This window comes from Oxyura jamaicensis, chromosome 8 (genome assembly GCF_011077185.1).
Source record: "Oxyura jamaicensis isolate SHBP4307 breed ruddy duck chromosome 8, BPBGC_Ojam_1.0, whole genome shotgun sequence".
Classification (NCBI taxonomy): domain Eukaryota; kingdom Metazoa; phylum Chordata; class Aves; order Anseriformes; family Anatidae; genus Oxyura; species Oxyura jamaicensis.
Window position 1 is genome coordinate 22,250,640 of NC_048900.1, and position 24,863 is coordinate 22,275,502.

The 24,863-nt window shown below is 47.8% G+C and overlaps 3 protein-coding genes across 5 annotated transcripts in view; 1 reads left to right on the forward strand and 2 right to left on the reverse strand.

Moving 5' to 3' along the window:
* The first annotated feature begins 582 nt into the window (after positions 1-582).
* On the forward strand, positions 583-11,797 carry NASP (nuclear autoantigenic sperm protein). 2 transcript variants are annotated; one of them, XM_035332723.1, is made up of 15 exons: positions 584-739; positions 1,741-1,791; positions 2,362-2,472; positions 3,014-3,094; positions 3,654-3,751; positions 4,448-5,344; positions 6,743-6,825; positions 7,559-7,644; positions 7,756-7,829; positions 8,860-9,048; positions 9,303-9,469; positions 9,869-9,922; positions 10,016-10,087; positions 11,027-11,158; positions 11,631-11,797. In XM_035332723.1, the coding sequence occupies exons 1-15, from the start codon at positions 678-680 to the stop codon at positions 11,682-11,684; spliced, it is 2,211 nt and encodes a 736-aa protein (XP_035188614.1). In that variant the 5' UTR covers positions 584-677; the 3' UTR covers positions 11,685-11,797. The 2 variants fall into 2 exon arrangements, with proteins under 2 accessions (XP_035188615.1, XP_035188614.1); XM_035332724.1 differs by lacking the exon at positions 11,027-11,158 and having other exon boundaries at positions 583-739.
* Positions 11,798-12,342: 545 nt separating this feature from the next.
* Positions 12,343-14,922, reverse strand: CCDC17 (coiled-coil domain containing 17). The gene is made up of 9 exons (XM_035333382.1): positions 14,794-14,922; positions 14,163-14,289; positions 14,005-14,082; positions 13,812-13,956; positions 13,621-13,709; positions 13,416-13,538; positions 13,140-13,300; positions 12,793-12,941; positions 12,343-12,486 (listed from the first exon to the last, which is right to left on the reverse strand). Exons 1-9 carry the CDS (start codon positions 14,920-14,922, stop codon positions 12,465-12,467), a joined length of 1,023 nt encoding a protein of 340 aa, XP_035189273.1. The 3' UTR covers positions 12,343-12,464.
* A 1,880-nt stretch (positions 14,923-16,802) lies between these two features.
* The window catches only part of GPBP1L1 (GC-rich promoter binding protein 1 like 1), a 32,808-nt gene continuing 24,747 nt past the window's right edge, over positions 16,803-24,863 (reverse strand). For both annotated transcript variants that reach the window (XM_035332497.1, XM_035332498.1), the window contains exons 8-12: positions 22,562-22,702; positions 20,026-20,184; positions 19,152-19,276; positions 18,176-18,278; positions 16,803-17,943 (exon numbers count right to left, since the gene is read on the reverse strand). In XM_035332497.1, the coding sequence (XP_035188388.1) occupies positions 17,797-17,943; positions 18,176-18,278; positions 19,152-19,276; positions 20,026-20,184; positions 22,562-22,702 (675 nt within the window). In that variant the 3' untranslated portion in view covers positions 16,803-17,796. The remainder of the gene's footprint in view (positions 17,944-18,175; positions 18,279-19,151; positions 19,277-20,025; positions 20,185-22,561; positions 22,703-24,863) is intronic.

Consider the following 24,863-nt stretch of genomic DNA (forward strand, 5'->3'; position numbering starts at 1 on the left):
GGAGCGTGGTTCTCCTCACGGAGCGGTTTGGGTCGGAGCTCTGTGTCCCCCCCGTCAGCCCGCCCCGAGCGCGTTCCCCCCGTGTGTGCCCGTACGTTTGCAATCAGCACTGCTCCCACACACGGCTTCGAGCGTGTATTGCCCCTCAGCCTTCTCGCGGCGGGGGCCCGGGGCATTTTTGGGGTTATTTCCCTGGGCGGGAGGGGGGCGGCCCAGTGAAGCTCCGCAGCGTTAAGCGGGCTCTGCGCGGATGGGGCGGCCGAGGCTGGGCCCCCCCTCCCGGCGGTGCCCTCACAAGATGTCCGCCCCGCGGCCCGGCCCGGCCCAGGGGGGAGTCCTGGCGCAGCGCTCCGGACTACAATTCCCAACATGCCTCGCGGCAGCCGGAACCCCGTTCCCTCGCTCCTCCCCGCCTCGCTCGGCACTACATTTCCCAGCGGGCAGCGCGGCGCAGCGGCGGCTGCCACCTATCGGGACTACGTTTCCCAGCGAGCCCCGCGCTCCGGCGCCCTGAGTGCCGGGCGGTGTGCATGCGCACGGCATGCTGGGAGTGGTAGTCCGGTGGCTGCGTGCGCGCGCCGCGAGGCGGGCCGGGGCGTGTCCTGGGGGGTATATAGGCGGCCGGAGGGGTAGGGGTCTGCACTCTGCCGCCGCCGCCCCTGTCTCTAGCAGCTTCTATGCAATCCTCGGCCGTCGCCGCTGCCCCCTGCGTCGAGCCCGCGTCGGCCTCCCCGACTAGGTAGGGCGGCGCGGGGCCGGCCCCGGGCCCGCTGCGTGCCTGTGGTGCCCCGGGGGGGGGGGTGAGGGGGCCGCTTCCCGTGCGGCTCACCGGGGAGCGGGGGGTTGGGGGCGGCGGGCGGGCTTCCTCGAGCTGGGGGGGGGAGGGAGCGTGGGGCCGGGGGTCGCTGACTGGGCTCGGTGCCCCCTCACCTCCCCGTCCCCCCCCCCCTCCCCCGCGGGCGGTGGTACGTGCCGCCCCGCTCCGCCGCGGCCAGCTGGGCCCGCTCGGCTCGCGCCGAGGCACCACGTGACCCCTGCGCGGCTGCTGCCATCTTTGTTGGGGGCAGCCGACGCCGCCGAACCTGCCCGGAGGGGGGGGGGGGGAGCGGGGGGGAGCGCGGTCACGTGGCGCGGGGCCGTCAGCCCGTGAGGAGCCGCCGGCGGGGTTTGGCGCCAAGGGCGGGGGCGGGGCGGCGGCGAGGCGGGAAGGGGCCATTGTCTGTGAGGGGCCGCCGGGCCTGTCACGGGCACGGCGTCTGCTGCTCGGTCCCTGTTTTAGCGTAAATAAACAAATAAATAACCCTCAGACCCCGTTCTAACGCGTGTGAACGAGTAAACAGCCCTCGGACTCTGCCTTAACGCAAACAAATAAGAAAACAGCCCTCAGACTTCAGTTTAACGCGAATAAACAACCCTCAGTCTTTGATTTAGCACAAACAAACGGGTAAATAGCCCTCGGTCTTTGACTTAATGCGCACAAATACATAAACAACCCCCGGTCTTTGACTTAACACACATAAAATAAGTAAATAACCCTCACTCTTTGACTTAACGCACGTAAATAAATCGATAACTCCCCCCCGTGTACAACTAACTGCCTAACCCCCCGTCCTGTCGCTCTCCCCACAATGCTGAGGACTGGCGGCGGTGGCTGGGCACCGGTACCCTTACGGCCCCTGGCCTCGCGCCTCCGCCCACGCTGTGACGACGCTCACGACCTGCTCCTCCTGTCCCTTGCAGGATGGAAGAGGAACTGGCCGCCCCCTCCACCTCCGCCGACAAAGCAGACGGGTGAGCGGGGCTCTGGCTGCTGCTGGGACCTTGATGAGGGAGGTGGCGCTGGGGGGGCTCTTGCCTGGGGAGGGTGCGTGGCTGTCCTGCTGTCCCGTGGGCATCTCCTTGTGTCCCGTCCTGGGGTACGGGGTGGGGATGTGCCCTCTGCAGCTCCCTGCTTGACATACACTGAACTGAAACCAAGGCTTGTATCCGTCTGTCCCCTCAGGTGCATTGTTGGAAGCCGTATCTTGCACTTATTCTTCTCTTCTTTCAGCTGGCAAAGCCCTGTGCAGCGCTGTGTTACATTGCTGTGCAGCCCCTGGTATATTCTATTGAGCATCCTTTGTCATATCCTAGTCTGACACTCTTCTCGCACCAGTTGTTAGAATTAACCTATTTATCCTTGGGCATCGAGACTGAAAGCTGCTCCAGACTTTACGATAAAATTACGGTACTGCCAGTCACTTTAATGTCTGCAGCTTCCTTACGTTGAGCTGCCTGGGTCTTGAGAGCTGGGTACGAATCCGACGTGTACTTTTCTGATTACTATGGAAACTAACAACTCTGCGTTTGATTTTCTCCTAGTATGGATGTGGATGGAGAGTCCAAGAAACTGTTGGGTTTAGGACAGAAACACTTGGTAATGGGGAATATTCCGGCTGCTGTTAATGCATTCCAGGAAGCTGCAAGCTTACTGTAAGTAGTAAAATGTTTTGTGTGTTTTTGTAAGGACTGGCTTTCAGCTTGACTACGCTGATGTGGTTCATACAAGATTTAGGTTTTTACATTATCTATGTTGCTATATTTATAACACAACTGAGGAGAGTACTTAGCTGTAGGACAATGCTATAGCTGGTGTGTAATTTGGACATCTTTTATAGTGATAATAATTGATAATGCCATTCTCTAGGAAGGAAAAAGGATTTGATATTTTATTTTGCCTTACATAGTTCTGGTGTAGCTTGGTAATATGAAAATAAAGGAGTCGTGTAACTTGCCCATTCTTTGCTAGTCTTGATCAGTCCCCAGAAGTCTTGGGTTTTCAGATTAGCTTGCTTTGCTGGATGCTTATGAGATACAGCTCTAAATAAGTGAGAGGGGCATCCATCCATTGTTTGAAAATGAAAGCTGAGCTTAGGAAACTGATTCTTCCTGTCCAGGAATTCTTAGCTTTAAAGTTCAGGTATCAAAACCTCCAAAACCAGCAGAGGCAAATAATGCTTCATTACTTTTGTAGGGGTAAAAAATATGGTGAGACAGCGGATGAGTGTGCAGAAGCTTTTTTTTATTATGGAAAATCTCTCCTGGAGTTGGCAAGGTATGCTAACAGTTGATCGTTTACGGTGCCTGTCCTTAAATGTATGGTACGCTTCCTTCAGGTGGTTTATAGCTGAACAGTAGTGGGCGTGCATCTTTTCCAAAGAAATAGGAGTGACTGTCTTAAGAGGCTGTAAAACTCAATTTTGAGAGTGAAAAATCGTGTCAGAAATAAAGCTTCTGGCAGAAAAACATTTCAAAGTAATATAGATGCTATCTGCTGTGGCTTGTTCACTGTTATTTAAGCAATGCTTTGTAGTAGCTGCATTTTTTTAGGAGCCATTTGACAAATATCCATGCTTCTCTGGAAGGAAATGTCATTTACAGTGTTAGTAAGGAGGCTTATCTCCTAAGCACCTGTTGCTGCCAAGGAAGCATGCAGCCTGTCAGGCATCCAGATCCAGTCTGTCTGGGGTTACAGAGTTTTGTCCTCGCATAGGAAGGATTGTGCTAGAGCCTCATGCAGTTAGGCTGGGTGGAACAGGCCACGGTGTTGTAGCTTCCACAGCTAGAGGTGTAATTACAGGAGTCAAGGGATAACAAACTCTTGTTCCCTTTAGAATGGAAAACGGTGTATTGGGAAATGCCTTAGAAGGGGTGCAAGTTGAAGAGGAAGGAGAGAAAGCTGAAGATGATTCCACCTTACCGGCTGCTGATGGTATGTAAAGCTGTCGGTCGTGCCATGGAGGTACCGAGCTGCGTTCTCTTGTCTAAATGGCCCGAGTGCTGAATATTGGTATCCCAGCTAGTCAGAAGCATTCTGTTAAAACTCCTAGCAGCCAGAATGGACTTTTTTGTTCTTCTAATCTTGCTTAAAGATTGAACAAAACCTCCCAAACTTCTATGAGGAACTGATTGCAAAAGCATGTGTGAAGGGTCACCAGTTGTCTGTGTCCCGAAACACTGCGTTCAGACTTCCTTTCTTGAGCTTCACAGTCAACTTGAACTGCTTTGTAACCTTGTGGCAGTACAGTGTCTGTAGCAGGACAGGTCAGTCTGTAAATTATGCTACCTGCAGCTGGAGGTAACACAGGAATTCCTGTCGATCCAGACTCTTAAAGCACTGGCATCTCTTGCTTAGCTGTGACTAAAAATGCTAGCGCGCAAAACTGCACACTGCTTGAGCGGCCGCTTGCAATCATGCAGTCTGGGGAAGGGGAAGGGTGTTGCTTAGTTCAACTATGTTGGTTGCATCCTAATAGCTTGTGTTCTGAAAATGAAGTCTTTAGGAGCGTCATTTAACTTGATGACAAACCAACACGCTGGCTGAGGGTCTGAGGGTGGTGTTGTCAGTGCCCGTTAATGTCTTTCTCACTAAACTCGAAGAAATGTTTATGCTTCCTCAATCATGTAGAAGAAGCAAGGGAGGAGTTGAGAGAACAGGTATATAACGCCATGGGGGAAAAAGAAGAGGCCAAAAAGTCTACAGAAGGAACTCCAGTACTGACTGAGAAGGAAGTCAAAACAGAGGATGTGGAAATGGAAGATGGGACGGAAGAAAAGCCAAGGGAAGAAGCAACTGCTGACATGGACGTAAAGCTTGAAGAGCCTAAAGAGAAGGCAGAGGCTTCTGCGGAAAAAGAATTAATTTCAGAAGAGCAAAAGCAGCAGATAGCTGTGGAAAAGACGACTACAAAAGAGGAGGTAGCTGTGGAAGAGAAGGCAGTGGAAAAAGAGCAGAATACAAAGCATGAAGAGGAGGTAGCAGAGGCAACTGAGGAGAAGGACAGGGTGACAGAAGTGTCGGACAAGGAGCCAAAGGCAGCTGTGGAAGAGGCTAAGTCTACAGAAGCACCTGTGGAAGAGAAGGGAGAGGCAGGAGAGCAGATGACAGAAGCAACAGAAAAAGAGGCAGCCGTCAAAAAGGGCAAGGCTATAGAAGGGCAGGCAGAGGCGGCCGTGGAAGAGAAGGCGCTGTCACAAGAAGTGACAGCGGAAGGGCAGGCAGCCGTCCCTGCGGAGCAGAAAGAAGCTGCAGAAGGGCAGGCAGAGGCAGCTGAGCAGAAGAAGGCGGAGGAGAAAGAGCCAGCAGAGACAGCTGCAGAAGAGAAACCAGCTGAATCTAAAGAGACAGAGCCCTCAAAGGAACCAGTGCCCACAGAGAGCAGTGAACCATCTAATGATGTGGAAGAGAAGGCTGAAGGAGCAGCTAAGGTAGAGAAAGAGGAAAAGAAAGATGACCTGATGGAAGAGGGTGAAGGTGCTAAGGTAGAAAAAGAAGAGAAAGATGACCTGATGGAAGAGGGAGAAGGTAACAGTGAGGAGAAAAGTACTTGTGGGTGGATGACGTGATGGATTTGGCTAACAATGGGTAAAGTGTTCCATTCAGAATTTTCTGTTTGCCTTAGAATAAGGAAAAGGCACTGAAAAGGGGCTCTTGGGGATTTTATATCCAAGTAACTGGTTTCGGTAAAGTTTCAAGGAACAGTGAATAGTCTCAGTTTTCTCTAGACTAACGCTTAACTAACTGCAAAGCAAATCTTGCTTTAAAGCAAACTTACAGCCCTGTGAGATCTGTAAGTAACGGCTAGGCTGGTGGAGAATACTGAATGGATGTTCACTTGCATGCGTCTGGGTTTACTGCACTAACCTCCAATAACTTGAAGCACACGTTGCCTCTGGTTATAACTGTATTTTATTTTAAAACAGTGGAGCAGGAAAATAAGAACAGCTGAATGCAAAACAAAATGGTAAATTTACTTTTCAGGGGCAGGGAAGGAACTTTCCATTAGAGTCTTTCTGGCAGTAATTAAAAGTGACAATTTGGCCGGTGAACCTAAACTTAATTTGCCCTGGGACTTGAAGGCTTATTGCATCTAGTGCAGTCTTCCAGCCACCTAGCTTTTTCTGCTGTTCTGCTTCCCTGCTTCGTTCCGGCTGTTGTCAGGATGACGTTAAGCTGCCTGGCAGAACGTGTACGCTTCGCTAAGGTGGTACGTGCGTGGTCTTAGTAGGCCATTGCCTTCTGTGGGACAAGTTAATCAATAAACTGCTAATTGCAGCTTGGCTTGTCAGCAGCTCAGCCGCACGGGAAGAGCCTTGCTGAGGAGTGGCGAGCTTCAGACTGAACAGTTCTGTGTGCTGAAGGGGCTCGTGCTGCTCAGCACAGTGAACGCTGAGTGGTGAAGCAGTGCCTAGAAGGGTGTCTGTCTGGCCACAGTGACTGAAATGCAAACCAGAGAATAGTTACCCGCTCTTTCTTGTCCTGTGAAAGGACTGAAATGAGGAATGTGAATTCAGAAATGGTCTTATCTGTACGCAGCTTGGCAGCTATCTTGCTGGAAACGCTTGTTATCTGTAGCATGAAGTCCAACAACTGACCAGTGCCTCCAGGGCTGCTCAGGATCCCACGGCTTCAGTGGGGGTTCACAATGCATTTGTGAGAACTGACTTCTAGGTAAGTTTCTGTTCCAGTATGAAGTTAAACTTAAATCAAGGACTAAGGTTGCCTTGAACTACCTTAGTCTACAGTGCTAACAGTTTCAGCAAGATGGCTGCTGCTGGGAATCTCGTGTTACCTGTGCCCTTCTCACATCCCACTTCTAACCTCTCCCTGGAAGGATAAGGGCTGGATAAAATATTCTGCCTGGCTCCACGTGAAGGAAGCATCATAACAGCAAGTGTTCTCATTCAACTGCTTTCCTTCTAGAAACAGAAGAATCTGAAGAGGAAGATAAAGAAAATGATAAAGCTGAAGATGATAAGGAGAATGAATTGACAGTGGAAGACAAGGTGAGACTGCTGAGCTCTGATGTTGGTGCTCTTGAAGGAGCGTAATGTCTAAATGTCCCTTTAAATTTGTAAAAGCTCACTTGTTTTATTTAGTCCTGCGTAGGAAATTACTTCTGTTTAGAAACCAGCATTGCTGAAGGAAGAGACATCATTATGCACAGTCTGTATTGTAGGATCTTGTTCATTTTTTCTGTGAACTTGTGCTTATTTAGCTAATACTGAAACAAATGCCTGCAGTCCATAGACCGGTAACGCAGCCTGGTAAATGCAGGGGTGGGCTTCAGCAGGGAGGGCTGCTTTAGTTTGTCACTAAAGCTACTTACTTGAAACAGTTCTTTGTTGGCTTGTTTTGCTGTTGTCTCACTGTGCGCGTTGAGTGCACCCAGTCCAATAAATCATAATTAAGGTGGAATTCAGTGGGAAGTGTTGTGCTGCTTCAATCTGAGGAGTTAGCTCGATGGAGACGTTCATACTGAAGAAATCTGAGCCCTATCTGAATGTTGTGAGGCATGACAGACACCTGTCTTAAAGAGAATATCTGCCTCCTACTTTAATGGAACTCAAAAGCATTTGGAAAAAAAAGGATCAACTCCTATAGTGATTAGTTCATCTTAATAGCAACTTAAACCTCAGTCTTATTCTCAGGATAATATTGGTGCTTGGTGCCCTCTTATTTCTGGGGAAGAGGAGGGGAAAGGCCGTATCAACTAATGATGTCAACATGCATTTCTAGTCTTTACAGGAAAGTGAGGAGGAAGAAATTGGAAACCTTGAGCTAGCCTGGGACATGCTGGAGTTAGCAAAAGTCATCTACAAGAGGTAAAAAATTAAGCTGCGATTTGGTGTTGTGGGAGGGAGCGGGGAGGTGGTGTAGGCGTAATGCTAGGTGTTTAGGTATTCTCATGGAAATGGCTTTTTTTCTTGATTTAGAAAAGAAACGAAAGAAGCTCAGCTCCATGCGGCTCAGGCTCATCTAAAGCTAGGAGAAGTCAGCATTGAATCTGGTAAGCAGCGCTAATTCTTATGTATAAAGTGCTGGGTTTCATTTTGTCACTTCCTATTTCATATTTCAGGATGAGTAGAGGTGACTGCAGTCTGATAAGATGGAGGGGCACATATTTTTTCTAATTATAATAGTACAGCCTCATGAGAAGCTTTTTTAGTCAGTGGATGAACAAGTGAGTTCCTTAAGCAGGATATTCCATGCTATTGCAGAAGAGCAGGAGGAAGAGTTGAGTAAGAGCTGGTGTTAAAGCAGAGCACGAGCCTGTTTCATAGATGGGTTTGGTTAGCTTCAGAAATTGGACAAGACTCTTTCCTTATGGAAGTACTCGGTCACTGAGCTCAGAGGGAAGTGCCAGGTGCCAAGCCAGTTCTGGAACATGAAGACTGCGAATGAAAAATGTCTGATGCTATTGGACTTCCTAAAATAGTGTGGTGCAGCTGGGAAAGACCCTCGTGCACCAGGAAAACTAGGTAGCAAGCCTCAGGTTTGTGCCTTCTAGCGTGTCTGTCTGCCCTTCACTTGAAAACATGTTTTTTTATTTCATCTCGTTAAATCCAAGTAGGGGTGTCATCGTTGGAAATAATGTGACAGGCTTCTGGGCAAGGGTTACAAAGGGAGGGTTGTGTGTTGTGTCGCCAGAGCACTCAGTGGGGTGCTGGACTGGAAGGTAGCAGGGGACTACTCACCTGTGGATCAGCTGCAGTTCTGACTGGTTATATTCAACTCATGGTAAAATAGCAGCGTTAGTGTGCCAGCTTTTGGCGCGGCTGTTTAGTTTCTTGTGGTATTGTAAATGGACAAAGCACCTAGAGGAGATGCCCTCAATCTTTTTCTGAGGGGAAGGCGGCGTTGGACTGTGAGTGCTGTCACCTGCTAATAGAGCAGCCTGTCGCTGAGCTCACCTTACGTTCACTGGTAGTTTTCTTGGACTATATGAAGTGGAATGAAATATGTAGGAACATAAGGGTGTGGATGGTGCTTAGATAAATGCGTGTTGTTTGTAAAGACCGTATGGCTTGCTCCTATAGAAAACTATGTGCAGGCTATAGAGGAGTTCCAGGCCTGTCTGGCCCTGCAGCAGAAATACCTGGAGGCTCACGACCGCCTGCTGGCTGAAAGCCACTACCAGCTGGCGCTGGCCTACCACTACAACAGCCAGTTCGACGAGGCAGTGCTGCAGTTTGGCAAGTCCGTAGAAGTCATCGACAAGAGAATGGGTGAGTAGATGTCCAAAATGGCCTAGCAAAACGGAGAGCTTTCACAAATCAAAACCGACTTTGTTAATTGCCCTGAAAGCAATTAAGTATGCTTTATTACATTGTCACGCAGATGCTTGGTAACAGCCTGTACTAACTAACACGTGAACAGCAAAACCAGCACCTGCTGGTGGGCACTTGGCTCTGTGGGAACTGATAACTAGACGGTGACTGTGTGTGGAAGGCTTCTTGCCATCATAACGATGTCGTTCTAGCAATGCTTACTGAACGAATAAAGAAGGCAGAAAGTGGGTCCCCTGAAGATGAGAAGGAGATCGAAGAATTAAAAGGACTTCTCCCTGAAATCAAAGAAAAGATAGAGGATTCTAAGGAGTCTCAAAAGAGTGCAAGAGTAGCTGAGCTGGCACTGAAAGCAACTCTGGTGAGTACATCCTGCTGTTTCCTTTTAAGCAAACATTCTTCAGTGAGATTTGAAGTAAACCAGTTCAGATCAAGAAAGGAATTAAGACAGATGACTTCTGAAAAGATTAATAATAAATATGCTGAAATCAATTGCTCCAAACTAAACTGGACTTCGGTAGGCTTCTAGAGTAATTAAATACCTAAAGGCTAGAAATGATTAAGTCAAAGGTGAGGCTTAAATGAGTGTTACATCGCTACGTGAGCCTTTCTTCTGTCTATCCTGTATATAAGTGTAGGAGCAGAATGTAAAGTTAAGACAGAGTTGGGTTTTCTGTGACTTTCTAAACTAGTGCTTTGGCCTTGTGTGAATAGATGGCAGAACGTGCTGCTTAGCTGTTTTTCTTCTGCTTTTCTTAAGGTTGGAACTACGTCTGGCTTTGCACAAAGTGAAGACAGTGGTTCAGTTTCCACAGTAAGTCGAGCAAAGACAGATGTTGAGAAGTCATGTCTGCTTTAAAGATTGCTGTTTGCTGTTAGTGATGTGGTGTTGTCTGTTTTGCAATAGATTCCAGTAAGAAAAGCAGCAGATGGAGCATCTCAGTGTGTTACAGACATCTCTCACCTGGTCAGGAAAAAGGTGAGTTTGGAAATGACGAGTTGAACAAACAGGCTGTTAAAATACCGCTGGCTTAACCTCTGATTGGATTTCTTGGCTTGAAGCTTTTTCTTAAAAAGCTTCTTCTTAACTTAGTTGTATAACACCTGGAAAAACACTCCAAAAGTAATGAGATTGTGTGAAACCCCTTTCCACTGGGAGCTAATCAGTCTGGGAACCATCCAGTCAGGAGACTAGTTGGTGATGGTTCAGCTCTCCGCCTGACCCACACTGGTTTAACTTCAGAGCTGAATTGTGTGGCTTGTGGAGGTGTGCTCTGAATAAGTGCCCTGCTCTGCTGAGAGCCTGCAAGAAGAGCAGGGCAGCGTATAGATCTTGAAAATAAAGTAAAGGCAGTCAACCAGGCTGAAATGGATTCCCTTCTTTCCAAGTGGAAATGGAGAATTGGACTTGCAGAATACCAAAGCCAGTCTAATTGTATAGCCATGCTAAATTGCCTCTTAATGAGGAAATAAGATACTTCTAAAAGAACCTAGTGCTCAATGTATAGTTTTTTTCCAGAACAACTTCTTAACATGCTAAAATTATCCCACATGGAATATTGTTGTTTATATTGTATAGAGTTGTGGCACAGCCTTGTCAGTTATATTGGCCTGTGTGGCTTCAGGTTTGCCTGGAGCGATTTTTACAATCACAGCCGTAACGTGTTCCCCTGCCAAACTCTAAGAATAATTCTGCATTATAGATACTAGCACTTAAATAATATCCTACTGGTTTTACTTTGTGATCGAGACCTTTGTGCCAAAGCTTCAGAGCTTTGCTTAAATCCTAATACTTAAGTATTTGTCTTGAACCTGGCAAGTGGAGGTTGAGTAGATCATGTGTAATGACATCTAAATGCTAACTTTCTAAAAACACTTAAATTTGTCCATAGTGAAGACTAAACAATTTTGTCCTCAGAGGAAACCAGAGGAGGAGACTCACCAGGGAGACAATGAAGCTAAGAAATCTAAACCAGAACTGGCTGTCAATGGTGGTGCTGGTGATGCTGCCCCCAGTGGAAATGAGGTTGCAGAAAAAATGGAAGAGGAGGTGGGCAGTAGAGTCAGGAGTTGGTGCCTCGCGTTGTTTTTTTTTTTTTCCTTTCCCTTCTGTTAAGGAGTGGCTTTGTGCCTGGCTGGTTTTATTGCATGCTGGTCTTCCTGCACGATGCGGAGTATTCCAAGCTGATGGGATGCACGTTGTGCTGTGGTGTCTGACAGCAAGTGAGCTGGGCCGATAACGGCTGACGGGTGGGACAGGAATGTGTGTGCTGGGGCTCTGGGGTTTGTTGGGCTGAACTACAGCACAGGGCCTGGTCTTGCAGCAGAATGCTCCAGGGTTTTAGTATTTCTCACCTGGGCTACAACTGTTAATGTCTAGTGTAGTTCTGGGCTCTGAAGACCAGCAAAGCATGCCTAGTTATGTTTTCAAACTGCAAAAACAGTGAACAGTGAACTGCTGCATGAACTGATGCTGTAAGGGTGTTTTGTTTTGTTTCTTAAATACTTCTCTTTTCTTTTAGACAGAGAAGAGGCCACAAGCAGAATCAGGGGCTACAGTTGAAAGCACAGTATGATAATTCTTTAACCTCGGACACTCCTCTCCTTACAAGGAAAATGGTTTTGTATATAGTGTATTTTTTCACTTTTTGGCAACTTTTGTATGACTTCAATAAAGATTGTAAGCAAATGCTCCTTGTCTTAGCCTTCCCCTTAAAAGCTCCCCCCTCTGCTCCTCATGGCCCTGGGGGTGCAGATCTCCCCCTGGCCCCTGCTGGGCTCGCTGCTCCTGGGCAAAACCTGGCCTGCTGCTGTGGCACCTCCCCTGGCCCTGGGGGTATTGGGGAGGTGTGATAAGAGCTTGTCTGCCCCACGCAGCCAGCGCTGGTTTTTGAGCCTGGCCTGCTCCCCTGCATGAGTGCCCTTCTGCTCTGCCAGAACATCTCTGTTCGTGTGGGAGCAGGGGTTGGGGGGGCCTTGCAAGCACTTTGTGGTGCTTCCCCTGCCCTCAACCCCTTCCCAGGGGTGTTGGTGCTGGAGGTTGTGTTCTCTATACTCAAAAGTTTTGCCGTGTTTCAGTGCTGGGTGTGAATTTCTGCATCCTCAGGACTGGGGCAGGGGCCCTGCTCTGCCTGTGCTTGGAGGATGTGGTGGTGGAGAGGGCACAAGCCCCCAGCCTGCTCCTGTCTCAGGGGGACGGGTACATTTGTCCAAAAAGAAGGCCGAGCAGTGAATAGTAGCAGGGGAAGCCATTTATTAAACACCCAGCACAGGGCATCCACTATGTGGGAGGAATTCTTGCTGTGGTTTTTGCTGCTTCCTGGCTGGAGCCACGGGTACAGCCTGTGAAGCGTCTCCTAAAAGTGGCTTGGGATGTGTCTGATGGGGTGAGCAGCAGGGAAAGGGGGGGGAGAAGAAAAGTTGTGCTCCTCTTTTGCTGTTCCCCAGGCTGACTGGGACAATGTGATCCCTGGGTGGGGGCACTGACAACGCATCCCACCCCTTCCCTGCTGCCAGAATTCCCAGTGCCTCCTTGGTCCTGGGGTGGCCCCATGCACATCCCCCCAACCACCACCATTCCACAGCTGGCCCCAAGCCTACAGCTGTAACAGCTTCTGCCATCCCTTTATTACTCTGGTGTTTAATAATGCCTCGATTTCCTGCTCCAGCCTGGCCCCATCTCACCTCCAGGGGTTTCCATGCTCTGCTGGCGGCTCCCGAGCAGGAGGGGGGTCCTCCAGGGCTGCAATGGGGATGGTGGAGAGGCTGGGGGCGGCAGGCGGGCGGCTGGGGGCTGGGGGGTGGCTGGGCCCCAGGGCTGGTCCTGGAGGCTCCTGGGGAAGGAGAAACTTGGCGTTAACGAGACTGGGAAGGGGGCATTGGGGGCGCAGAGCAAATTATGCCCATGGTTCAGCACCTCGGGGGAGAAAATACATCCTGCTGCAGCCAAGGGAGAAAATGCTGAACCAGTACCCTGGAAATCCCCCTCCCGAGGCGAGGGGCTCCTCTGTGCCCAGGGACGAAGCTCTTACCATGTGAAACCCCGGCAGAGATCGGGCTGGCGGGAGCTGGGGAGGTGGGAAGACAGGGGGGATCGCCCGCGGCCCCGTCCCCTCCGCCTGGCGCCTCAGCATCCCCACCTCTGCCTGCAGCTGGGCCAGGTCCTCCATGTGCTGCTGGGCCGCCAGCAAGCCTGGGGAAGGGAGCTCGTCACCGTGGTCCCGCGGTGCTCATCTGGCTGCCAGCCCACAGGCAGCAGGGTGCTGTGGGGAGGCAGTCAGTGGGTGCCCTGTTTCCCAACCACCTACTGGCATCAGCTTGCCTCGCCTTCCGGACCTTCAGTGCCAGGAGCTCATCCTCCAGCCGCTGGTTCTCCAGCTCCACGGCCAGCAGCATGGCATCAAGGTCCTGCGTGCCAGCCCTGCGGCACTCTGATGGCACGGCCAGGGGACCCTCAGTGGGGACAGGGGGCCACAACCCCAGGCTGGGATCTGCACCGACACTGCCACTTACCTGTCCTCTGCGCTGCCCTTTTCTCCAGAGCTGTGGCCTCCACCTGGAGGTCGAGCAGCTGAGCCAGGATGGCCGCGTCATGGCCACCACTGTGCACGTAGGACAGCATCAGGGCCCTGCCATGGCACCAGTGTCAGCCATGGTGGGGGCTCCGCTGGACACCTGGGCTCCCACCCACTCTCGGCTCTCACCTGGCCTCAGCAGCAAGCGGCCCGGCGGGCGGCAGGAGGGCATTGAGGTGGAGGGCGGTCCTGGGGTGGAAATGGGCCAACTGGGGGCACCTGGGAGCCTTCCTGGGGAGCAGCCTGGGTGCTTCCCCCGGCAGGGTGCTGAGGCCTACTTGCCCAGCTGGGACTCACCCTCCATGTGGGTGTCCAGCCTCACCCCGCAGTGCCTCTGGGGATCGCCTGGGCTTCAGCTGCAGCTGCTCATCCGCCAGCACTGCCAGGCGCCGGCAGAGCTCTGGGGGGGGAGAGGGGGGTCAAAAGGGGTCACCCCAGGAACCACAGCCCCATCACCCCAAAACCTCTGCCAGTGCCTACCTGCTCTCTGCTGCTCCAGCTGCTGGGTCCTGGCCTGGATTTCAGCCACGTGGTGCTTGTGGGCTTCCAGGAGCTCTGGTGCCCGTGGGTGCCCCTGTGGCACGGCCGGCTGCTGGCTGGGCTCTCCCTGTGGCACAGGGGGAGGCGGTGGGCAGGAGGCATGAGGTCCACAAGGCTGGGGGTGAAGGCTGCACCCCACTGTGGGTGAGCAGAGATGGTCGGGTGAGCACACCTCGTTCATCAGCCTGCTGGCAGTGGGGTGCTGGGGGCTGTGGACATGGGGCTCAGTGGCACGGAGCAGGGCCCTCTCGCGGGGTGTGAGGATGTTCCCCAGGGGTGCCCCCTGGGCTCGCCTCAGCCCCCGCTGTCCCACTGTGGCTGGAGGGAGCCTGGAAACCAGGAGGAGGTGGCGTTGCTCAGCATGGTCCCCGTGTTGGGACATCCCAACCTCATAGAGGAAAACAACAAAAAAAAAGCTGAATACCATAAACTTTTCTGTCTTTGCCAAACTAAGCACAGAGCGGTGCAGCGTCTCCCATCTCAGACTGGAATGTATCCAGCTGAGGCCAGTGGGACACCCCATTTCCTCACCCACGTCCCCATCCCCACGCCTGACCCAACCTCGCAGTACCGAGGGGTCCTGCAGCCTCCTGGCCCTGCCCTGGTCCCCCCTGGGGCCATGGGAGCCGCTGTCCATCGGTGTCCCCACGCAGAGCCGCTCCTGGTGTGCCCGCAGCAGCGGCCGGGAGCTGAACGCCATGCGGCAGCTGGGGCAGGTGAAGGCTCCTGAGCCCGGCATTGGGCACCCTGCAGAAAGAACACCCCCATCGCACCCGTGTGAGCCCAGCCCGGGTCAGGGTCCCTCCTCTGCCTGGGGCTGCCGCACTGACCTGCTCGGGATGAAGGTGGCTGCTGGCTGTGGCGGTGTTTGGTTGCCAAGGTGGGAAGGGAGGTGCTGAGGTGCTGGGCAGGCCCTGCCCGGGCTGGCAGTGAGCTCTGGCCAATGGCGCCCAGAGCCTGTCAGGACCATCGTGGTGCTGTGTGTCCAGGAAACACCACTGCTGCCTCTGTGGGGCCCTAGCCCCCAGCGCTGTCCCACCCCAACCCGCTGCAGAAACCACCCTCACCTCAGCCAGCAGCCAGGCGGCCTCGGCCCCCTCCATCTTGGCCGGTTTCGGACCTTTCCCCAGCCTGCAAAGAACCGTGCCTCACACCCGGCCTTCCCCCTGCTTCGCCCTGCAGCCAGCCCCAGCTGGCCGGCTCTTCAGCTGCCACCTCTGTCATTTAGCTCCGAGGGGTTCCTGAGCCACGTTTCCCTCAGCACCGCCCTCAGTCCTGGCCCTGTTTTCCGAGCCGTGAGGTGAGGAGCGCCCACAGGCTCCTCTCAGGGATGGCGGCCTCCCTCCCACCCGGCCCGGCGACACCAGGCACAGGCCCTCAGCAGTTCGCTTCAGAACAACCCGCTCTGGTTCACAGCGCTTTGCTGCCCCACATTCCCCAAAGCAAGCCCACACCTCCCGAGTACTTTCACCAGTGTTTGAACCCCGCAAGACCTGTCAGAGGACAGGGGTAGGGAAGCCAAATGGAGCTGGGCACCAGGGCCCCTGAGGCACCTCAGGCTTTGGCATCCCTGCCCCAGGCAGAGCCCCGATGGTACCCAGGACTCAGAGCAATCCCGTTGCTTTTCAACAGCTGCTCTGCCCATTACAAGTGGACTTGTTTTAAACTTACCTACCTTATTGACAATGATATATTTTCATAATTTTTACACCTAAATTCCGTCATCAGGGAGGGGGCAGCAGCAGCACATTAAACTAAACCCATACAGCTTTTACAGACAGAAGTCACGTTTGAAAGGAGCCGAGTGGTATAACCTATAAAATAAGATGATCTGTGACGTGTTTTACAGGAGCCCAAGCACTTCCCAGAGCGCTACTTAGTAGACCCAGTGACTTGAGAGCAGCTTCCAGCCAGCAGGGATGAAGAAATACCTGCCAGCCCTCCTCACAGGCAGGAGGTTAACATCAGCATCAGTGTCCAAGAAATAATGTGAGCTAAAAGCACGGCTAGAACAGTAACATCTGCTGGAAATGTTCCCTCAAGTACCGATGCAGAGATATGGCTAAACACCGTAACTTCATTACACGTCTATCCTTTCTGCCTGAGCAGCAGGAGTGGATTGAAAAACAAGACCAATGGTGAAATCCTGCCCCTGCTGAAGGCAGACTGTCTCCCCCTCAGTTTGGTGAGACCAGGACTTCTTATTCGATGTGCAACTCCATCCAACCAACTTGCAAACAGCGGACAACCATGCAAATACTTTCCGATCCAAAATGTTTGTGTACAAGCTGAACTTAAAACAGACAGTGAAATAGCTTAGGCCACAACTGAGTTGTTTGTAAAATCCTTTTTAATCTAATAGAAATGTTTTCATGAATTTTTAAAAAAGATTTCAATGAAAACAGCTTTGGATTCAGACATACCCTTGCCATGTTGTGAACATAAACAGCAGCATTGCACTAGGAACAGGAAGTGACACCGACCAGTCGAGCTTCACTATTTTGTATGAAGCGGAAAAAAAAGCAAACTGCTTTAGTGGAAGATAATTCAAATTATTTTAATTTCTTTTTTTTTTTTAAAAAAAAAGACAAAACCAAATATGGGCTATCATCTCACCATTGTCTTCCCTCTCCCCTTTTAAAGGAAGAATTTAGCTTCTGCAGTCTGAGCACTACAGCAATGTTTGCCAAGTGGAAAAAATAGTGGGAGAAGCAGCTATTTAACCCCAGTGCTATTAGAACCCCAAAGTTGCAAGTCCCTTTAGAGGAAAGCTTTTCTTACATAAGAACGACAATTAGAATTGGCAAACTGATGCAAAATATTTATTCCAAGTTAGTTATTTTTGATGCAGTAGTTTTTCCCCCTCATACAGACTCAATGTGATAGTCACTTTTTTAAATCTGTAAATAATGTTATCAAAATAATCTTAATCTTTGAAATCTCACAAAAAATTTATATTTTACAATCCACCCTGAATATCAAGGCTGCAAGAAGAAGAACACAAACAATTCCTATATCCAAATATTTTACAGCTGTACCCAAAAAAAGAAAACCACAAACGCCTGGTTAAGTGATGAAGCTCCCCGAGCCGCCAAAAAAAAATAAAATAAAAAATTCATGTTATTAGCATTAATTTAACATAATTAGAACTTCAATAGCCATTTTGTCATTGACAATGATTGTTTTAGCACATTGTTACCGCACGACATTATGTAATGCAGGCGGCACTGTTAGAAGCTTGTTGTTGCAAAGATCAGTCAGTCACTGGTATCCTGCTTACAAGACTGAACTTGTGCACTGCCCCACAAGGGATTTTTGTCAAAATTTGCTAGCTGCACAAACTTCTATAAGCATTAGGGCAAAACCAAAAGAAAAAGCTAAAGAAGCCAATTTCTCTCTTCTTTGGGATACAATTATTTCCCTTGTGCATGAAGTATCAACAACAGAAGAAAAAACTGAACAGACTGGAGACAGAATAAACTCTGTTTAGTTTATACAACCCCAAACACATGTTGAACTATGAACTGAGTTTATTGGGTTGATTTTATTTATTTCAATTTTCTTGTGCCCAGTCTCAGGCATCGTCATCTGAAGTTTCACTGCTACTAGTTTCTGTGTCTGAGTCCTCAATCTTTGTCTTAAAAGTGCTTCTCCAGTGGAACAACAGGCTGGAGCCGCGGCCCTGAAGAAATCCATTCTTCCCAAATCCGTTTCTTCTTCGCTGTAGGAATGAAAGCAAGTTTTAAAGTAAGCACAAGTATGGAGAGTAACTGTCACTAACCCTGTGTGGACATCAGCTATTTGTTTAACCCTATATACACATGCTGTCTGGATAATGTAGAGTCATCAATCGGACTACAGTTTCATTAGTTGTCTTCTACACTACAGGAGACTTATGCATGCGAAGGGAAAGGGTGAAGATCAGTCACTAGTAGTAGGAGTTCGAAACATACCTGCTCTGATTTAATTTGGAACTCTTTGAGCTCATCCTCCGTGAGGGGAAGGTAATTCTCATCATTTTCAGGATATTCCTGCCATCCCATCTCTTTCAATAACCTGATTTGTGGAAAAAGGGCACAGGAATTAAAGCAAGGGAACAAAGGCAAAGGAGAGAACAGTTTGTCCATGAAGCACAAGGTTCTGTATTACATTCCTTCAAATTCACCAGGGAATCTTCTCTATTACAGACCACTTCAGCAATGCTTAGTGCTTACCCAACATTTTTCATACTCAATGCCTTTTACAAATATTTAATCACCAGCAGTCGTGTACAATGGGTAAATAACGAGTCTGGCAGAAGGAAAATTTGAAATTCTACCCAAGGACACTGAAGGAGGATGTGATGCAATCAAACCAGCACCTTAACTTAGGATCCTCTAAAAGTTACTATCCACTCATACCAGATACTCACACACTGCTTAATCATTGAAGCAAGATACAAGCTAAGATACTAAGCAAATATTTTCTTCACTCTTTCCCACCTTTACAGCATTTAAAGCAGCACAAAAGTATGCCAAGAGCAGACAGGAAAAGAAATGTGCGTGTGAGGGTGTATCTTCATACTCCAGATCATTACACTTTGGACATTCACTTAGAAATTAACCAGAATCATGCTAGGTTTGTGCTGCCTCACCACGCAGGCAGGTAAATATCTAAGCAGCATTAACACACAAGGATGTGGTACTAGAGAAGTACAGAAACTTAATTACAGACCATAGCAAAGTCTTGGCTCAGCTGTCAGCATCTTGTTTTACTTTCAGTAAGACTCCACCCAGCCCAGCACTAGTAATGAAGCCCACACCTCTAGTCCAGCTTTGTGTACTTTCCAGGATTTTCTTTCAAATAGTTTTTCTCCTCACACAGTCCAAGGACTCACCCACCTTTACTCCAGACACCTTGTTTTTTTTTTTTTTTTCTCCACTTCCTCACCTGTGTTCTGCTTCCAATGAGTGAGAGAGGTTTTCTCCCTCCTCCGGCAAAGGAAGAGAAAGGCCATTTTGATGGCAATTCTCTTCCCAATTTTCCTTTGGTTCTGGTGTGCTGTTGCTCTCCATCTAAAGAAAAAAAAAGAAGCGAAGTGTGTACAGACCATGCTGACAGCACAGTTTGAAGTTCAAGCTTCTGCTCTTGGGGGTAAATCAAAGCCTTTGCACCTTGAGTCAGTGCTTTCAACAGAGCCTGGACTGACAGTGGTTTAAAAGCAACTTCTACCTGTGACAAGACAACATGGTATGTCACTTTGGTAGACTGCACTTTGATTTAAAGGGAATAAGTGTTGGCATTACAAAGCCGTAATCAGTGGCTTCAGAAAGAGAATACCAAGAAAACCCCTCTCTTAAAGATGTCCTTTATATAAAACATTAAGCCACAGACTTCCACATTCAGGGTTCTGGTCCAGGCCCGAGGCTTAAGCCACTATCCTGCACTTTTTACAAGCACTGCATTCAGCTTTCCTATGAATGCAGTTTGACAAGGAAGTTTGAAAGTAAAATATGGAATTGTTCAACCCCTGAGAGAATCCTTGCAAGACTCTAGATTAACTGCACTGTCACCTTCCCCCATTTATGACTTATCCTTTTGCATTTCATCATGTTACATATCTCATTTCATCACAGTGCTGTGCGCTACCTCTGCTAACGTGTATCAGACCGATGGAAGTCATTCGGTTCCTCCACCACAGCCTGAATTATATATACGGCTTTTTTCGGTGCCCAACTCTTTAAATACATCATGATCATATATGTATGAAGAAAGAAGGGGGAGGACGGATGGACAGCACGGGACAGGGGTGCAGTGATCTTACATCATCCAGCTTGTCGCATTCTCTGTTCTCTGTTATCTCCCCATTCCTATCATCTTTCAGTGCCTTCAGGAATTCGCTCTTTTTATCAGTGGTGCGGCGCATCAGTTTTGTCAAGCGCGAAGAGCAGATCTCGATGGGAGGGGTGGTGCTGGAAGGACTCTAGACAAAGAAGGTAGAATACAGAGACTTTAAACAGTACTGCTACACAGATGAGGCCCTCTTCAGGGTCTGTACCTTCAAATGCCCATCAGCTCCCAGACTAGCTCTTAAACCCTTAAGAAATCTGATTTCAAATGCTCATCAGAATACTGAATGGTGTTGTGTATCCACTTCTTACCAGCTCACGCTCCCACCTATCACTATCAACTCTAATTTTTTCTTCCTCTAGGTGTTGATTCACATGGCCATGAATACATTTATTTTGTTCCTTGGCAACATAACTCTCTTAAGTAATGCTGGAGGCTACAACAGAATACGGAGGCAGAAAAATTTCATGCAAGACTCAGCCCACAAAATTAAAAAACTAGGGAGATTAGACTCAGTTCAAATTTGTGTCTTAAGCCATCCTGGCTGCCTCTACCCTGAAATTAAGCTTTGGGGTGGTAATCTCTTTTCAGGGAGTGGTACATCTTTAACCAACTGGATGTGAAACAGGTAGCCACAACCTTGATATCCTCTCCTGCTGAGCGTGCTGCCAATTCTTGCCTGCGAACACTCACAGCCCAGATAACTTTGTGACCTAAAGGCCAGTCACAGACAGCCCTTGACCCTGTGGTAAATCTGCTCAGCTGAATTCCTGAACCCAAGGTAACCTCCCAGGCTCTTCCACAGTGCTTTGCTTTCTTAATATCAATCTTTGAACCAGCCGTAAGGCACAACAATTTGCACATAAGCAGTGCCTCAGCCGTGACAGTAAAATTAAAAATTAAAACACTTCCAACCAAGATGAGTTTCAATTTAACATTTCATCATTTTGAGTAGACATGGGAAAGAAACCTCAAAACATGCTGTGTGAAAGTTCCCAGTATCTTAACCTTCTGATCATATACAGTATCTGGCTACTCTAAGATGAATAATTTAGCCACTTATATAAATACCTGCCTGACCCAGAATGTTGCACGCAAAGCTGTTCTTTTTCTTCACTTGCTTTGGTTATCTTTTTCTCAATGCAAAAGCAGAGTTCAATTTCCTAAAGCATGTAGCTTCCCCTCCTGCTTTTTTTAATTAAAAAAAAAAAAAGAAAAAAAACTAGGGTGGGAGAGTTTCAAATTCAGGCTCTTCAAAATAAACCTCCTTTACAAAGTGTTTTTATCATACCGCATAGTGCTCTAAGCAAAGATTAAGGGAACTAAAATATTTAGCAAAGCAAAAACAGGCAGCAACTGCTGCTTATGTTTCTCATGCCTGTTGCACATGAAACACTGGTGTGTAATAATGCCTTGAGGTGTGTGCTGAAAATAATGCCTTACTGTAAACACTTCTCAGCTAGCCTTTTCAGATTTTACCTCATTCAACACTGTCATGCGCAAATCAGCAATTGTACAAGGCGTAAGTGACTTAATACTAGGATAAAAAGCTGGCATAGTACTTAAAAATTAAAGCTTTAAACATGGTAATTAGTTTGACTGTAAGCAACACAAAATAACCATCAACAAAGGAGACTTAGAACTAGATGTCTTCTGGTGATTTGGAATACTCTGCTAAAAACACTGGAGCTTTTTGATAGAAGTAGCCTTTTTACCAGCACTGTACAGAACTGCCACGGTCCTGTGCTTCCATACTGCATGTCCCCAACAGATTCAAAGAAAAAAAAAAAGTATTCTAAGTGTTCAAAGTTATTCAATGACATTTTTCTACTAAGTTTTGTGGAATTTTAAGCTCCAGAACAGCGTTTTGCATAGAAGCTAAAAAATGAACCACAGAAATGCTGGCCAAAACACGTCAAGTCCCACTTACTGCTGAAGTGTTAAGAAATTTACATTCAGAAATTGTCTCCACACTTCATACCAAAAGTGGAGGTAAGTCAGCTTTAACCTCAGCAGATTACCTCCTACCAGCGTTAAAAACAGACACCTAGATGAAGACATGTAGACATGCTGAATCCCTTCAAAGCTCACTGCTTATATGCTGTTCTCCTACAGAAAGTAAAGCAGATCCTTCTCTTCTGCCTTCTTTTCCCATATCAGTTTACCTTTCGCTTCACATCTGTTCGTGGTATCTGCACTCCAATAGCACACCAAGTCTATGTATGTTTAGCTATGCAACACTAGTCAAATTATTTTTTAGTTTCTTTTTTAAATCTGAGGGGAATCCTAATACATTTGGACAAACACCAATGGCATTGTCTTCACATCCAGGTAAACCACATTTTTCTTTTAGTGTATCAGAGATGTCGCGGGATGTACTAAGAACACACAAGCAAGTCATTATTCAAGTGTACAAAGCTAGGTAGCACATGCAGGAAGGACCTTGTGTTTAAGCTATAGTAGGTGACAGTGATAAGGTTCCCATCATATCCCCAGACCCAATCCCTTACCTCTTTGGGAGATGTAAGGACTGAGCCACTTGCCAGTACCGCTGGTTTGGTTACAGACACTGGACTGGTAAAGGCAGAGTCACGGCTGGAGGAAAGCGAGCCTGGTTTATGTTCATTTCTGTTGGCTTTCCATGGACTTGGCTATATTGAAAAGAACACAAAATATACAATAAATGGTAAAGCACTAGAGTGGGTTGCTTGCAAGCAGTAACACAAATACTGTATTGACTGAAATTGTCTGTTGTATGATTTTTTTCCTCCCTCTACAAGAACTTTCTCAACAAGTTTACTCCTAAATCCCTTAGTTTTTCCCCATCATCTTCTGTTTTACCCAAGCCACACACAATTCTGCTTCACAGGCACCATCCTCTAATAAAACACTGCAAGAGCACAAGAGGAAAATCTAGTGTTGCTCTTAATCAATTGGAATCACCACCGTGTGATGCAATGCATCTTGGAGCTACACACAGATGGGAAGTAAAATATCCCAATTAAATTCACATTTCATAGGGGAACACTATGTGCCACAAAGAAAGGGTTTGCATCATCTGACAGGAGCTCCTCCCATGCAAGGAAGAAACACATCAAGGAATGTTTCTGTCCAGACTGAGAATGCCAATTATTTACTTCCTAGGGCTCTGAAAGCGTCCATCATTGCACTGATTGAGGAGAAAAAAGAAAAGCAGGCAGTTCACCCTTCTATTAGGTGCATGAGCACCTACTGTTTTGGTCTGGATACTCTCTGCAGTATCCCTTCAGATACAATGGCGATTTGTTGAAAAGCAAAGACTTCAAGATAACTTGTTACTTGGTATGTTATTCAGGGACCTCTCATCAAGGAAGGACAAAGACTGAAGTGACAGTCTTTACTACAATGATTCTAACAAGAGATTTGTATCAAGTAGCATGAGAAATACACCTGTCAGGGCAGTAAGGCATACTAGTTCATTTGAACCGACAGATTTCTGAAGTCAGTTTCAAGTCAGAGCAAAATTACTAATGCACAGTGGGATTAAGTTAAATCTGAGAGTAAATAGATTTTGTATTCTGTGAACAATGAAAGCAGAAGTCATTATTTCAGTATGTTCTCTCACATCAATAGGCTTCTACTCCAACTTACTATTGACTGGTAGTACAATTAGAGTGAAGAATTACTTTGACAAGGACTTTTCCTCTGCATGTACACATGGTTGCACTTGTTTAGGTACCTAACTCTTGGCTGCTAATTGTTATTCTCCCACTGTCCACGAAGTGGCAGCTTAGACAAATTTAACAACAGACTCCTGTTACTTTCTTAGAGAGACCACTAGACTGAAGCACAACAGTTACAGATGGGAATCGAAAGGAATTGTTTGCAGATTATGCCCTTCGTGCTTTTCTCAACTGTGAGGAATTATCCTTATCTAAAGCAAGAAACAAAAACGTATTTCATTCGGTTTGCCTGTAGCCGATTTCCAAGACTGGTGACATGGTCAAAGGGAGTGTTTCGACCCCCCTATCATGTTATGCGCTACAATTTCCACACAACTTGCTGAGGTCTTCAGAATAATGCATCCTACCATCCCTGCTTCACGTTTGTACCTTCAAAAAAGGCATCATTCATGCACAGTTTTTCTAAGAGCATACTGATCTCCCACCTTTAGCTCTATTAATGGTCACCATTCATTAACAAAAGAGCTGCTGATGAGACAGACAATTCTGAATTATTGCAGTCCTCACCAATGAGGAGCACCATGCTGCCCCTGTCATCACAGCACCATGTCAACACAAACCTACTTAAAAATGACTAAATGCACATTTTTATCACAGTGAACATGACTGTGATCTCCTGGGAGCTCCCACATACTGCAAGTCAATACCTTCTCCACTGGCCCTAAAGCTTTTCATGTGTTATCAGCGCTGTCACACCTGAATGAATTCAAATGTAATCCAGGCCTAGTAACTGGTTCAGTACAGAACTTCACTAAAAGGCAACACAGGCAAGTACATATTGCCATAATTCCAGTTTGTATATAAATACATAATCTAGAATGCAAGTGAAAACTATGTAAAACAAGCTAAAACAAAACAAAAACAATCCTGTATTTTGACACAAACCCAACTTCCACACTACAGTCACAAGGCTGCCTCAAAAAGCCTGATCATATTTTTCAAGTTATCTATAAAAATGAGAAGGCTTATTTCAACCATGAGAACAGATAATATCCCGAGTTATTCTATCTGTGACTATCTTTGTACACAACAACAGCAGCTAAGACAGAAAAGCCGTATGTACTCCTTTTCACTACAATACTATTTGCTT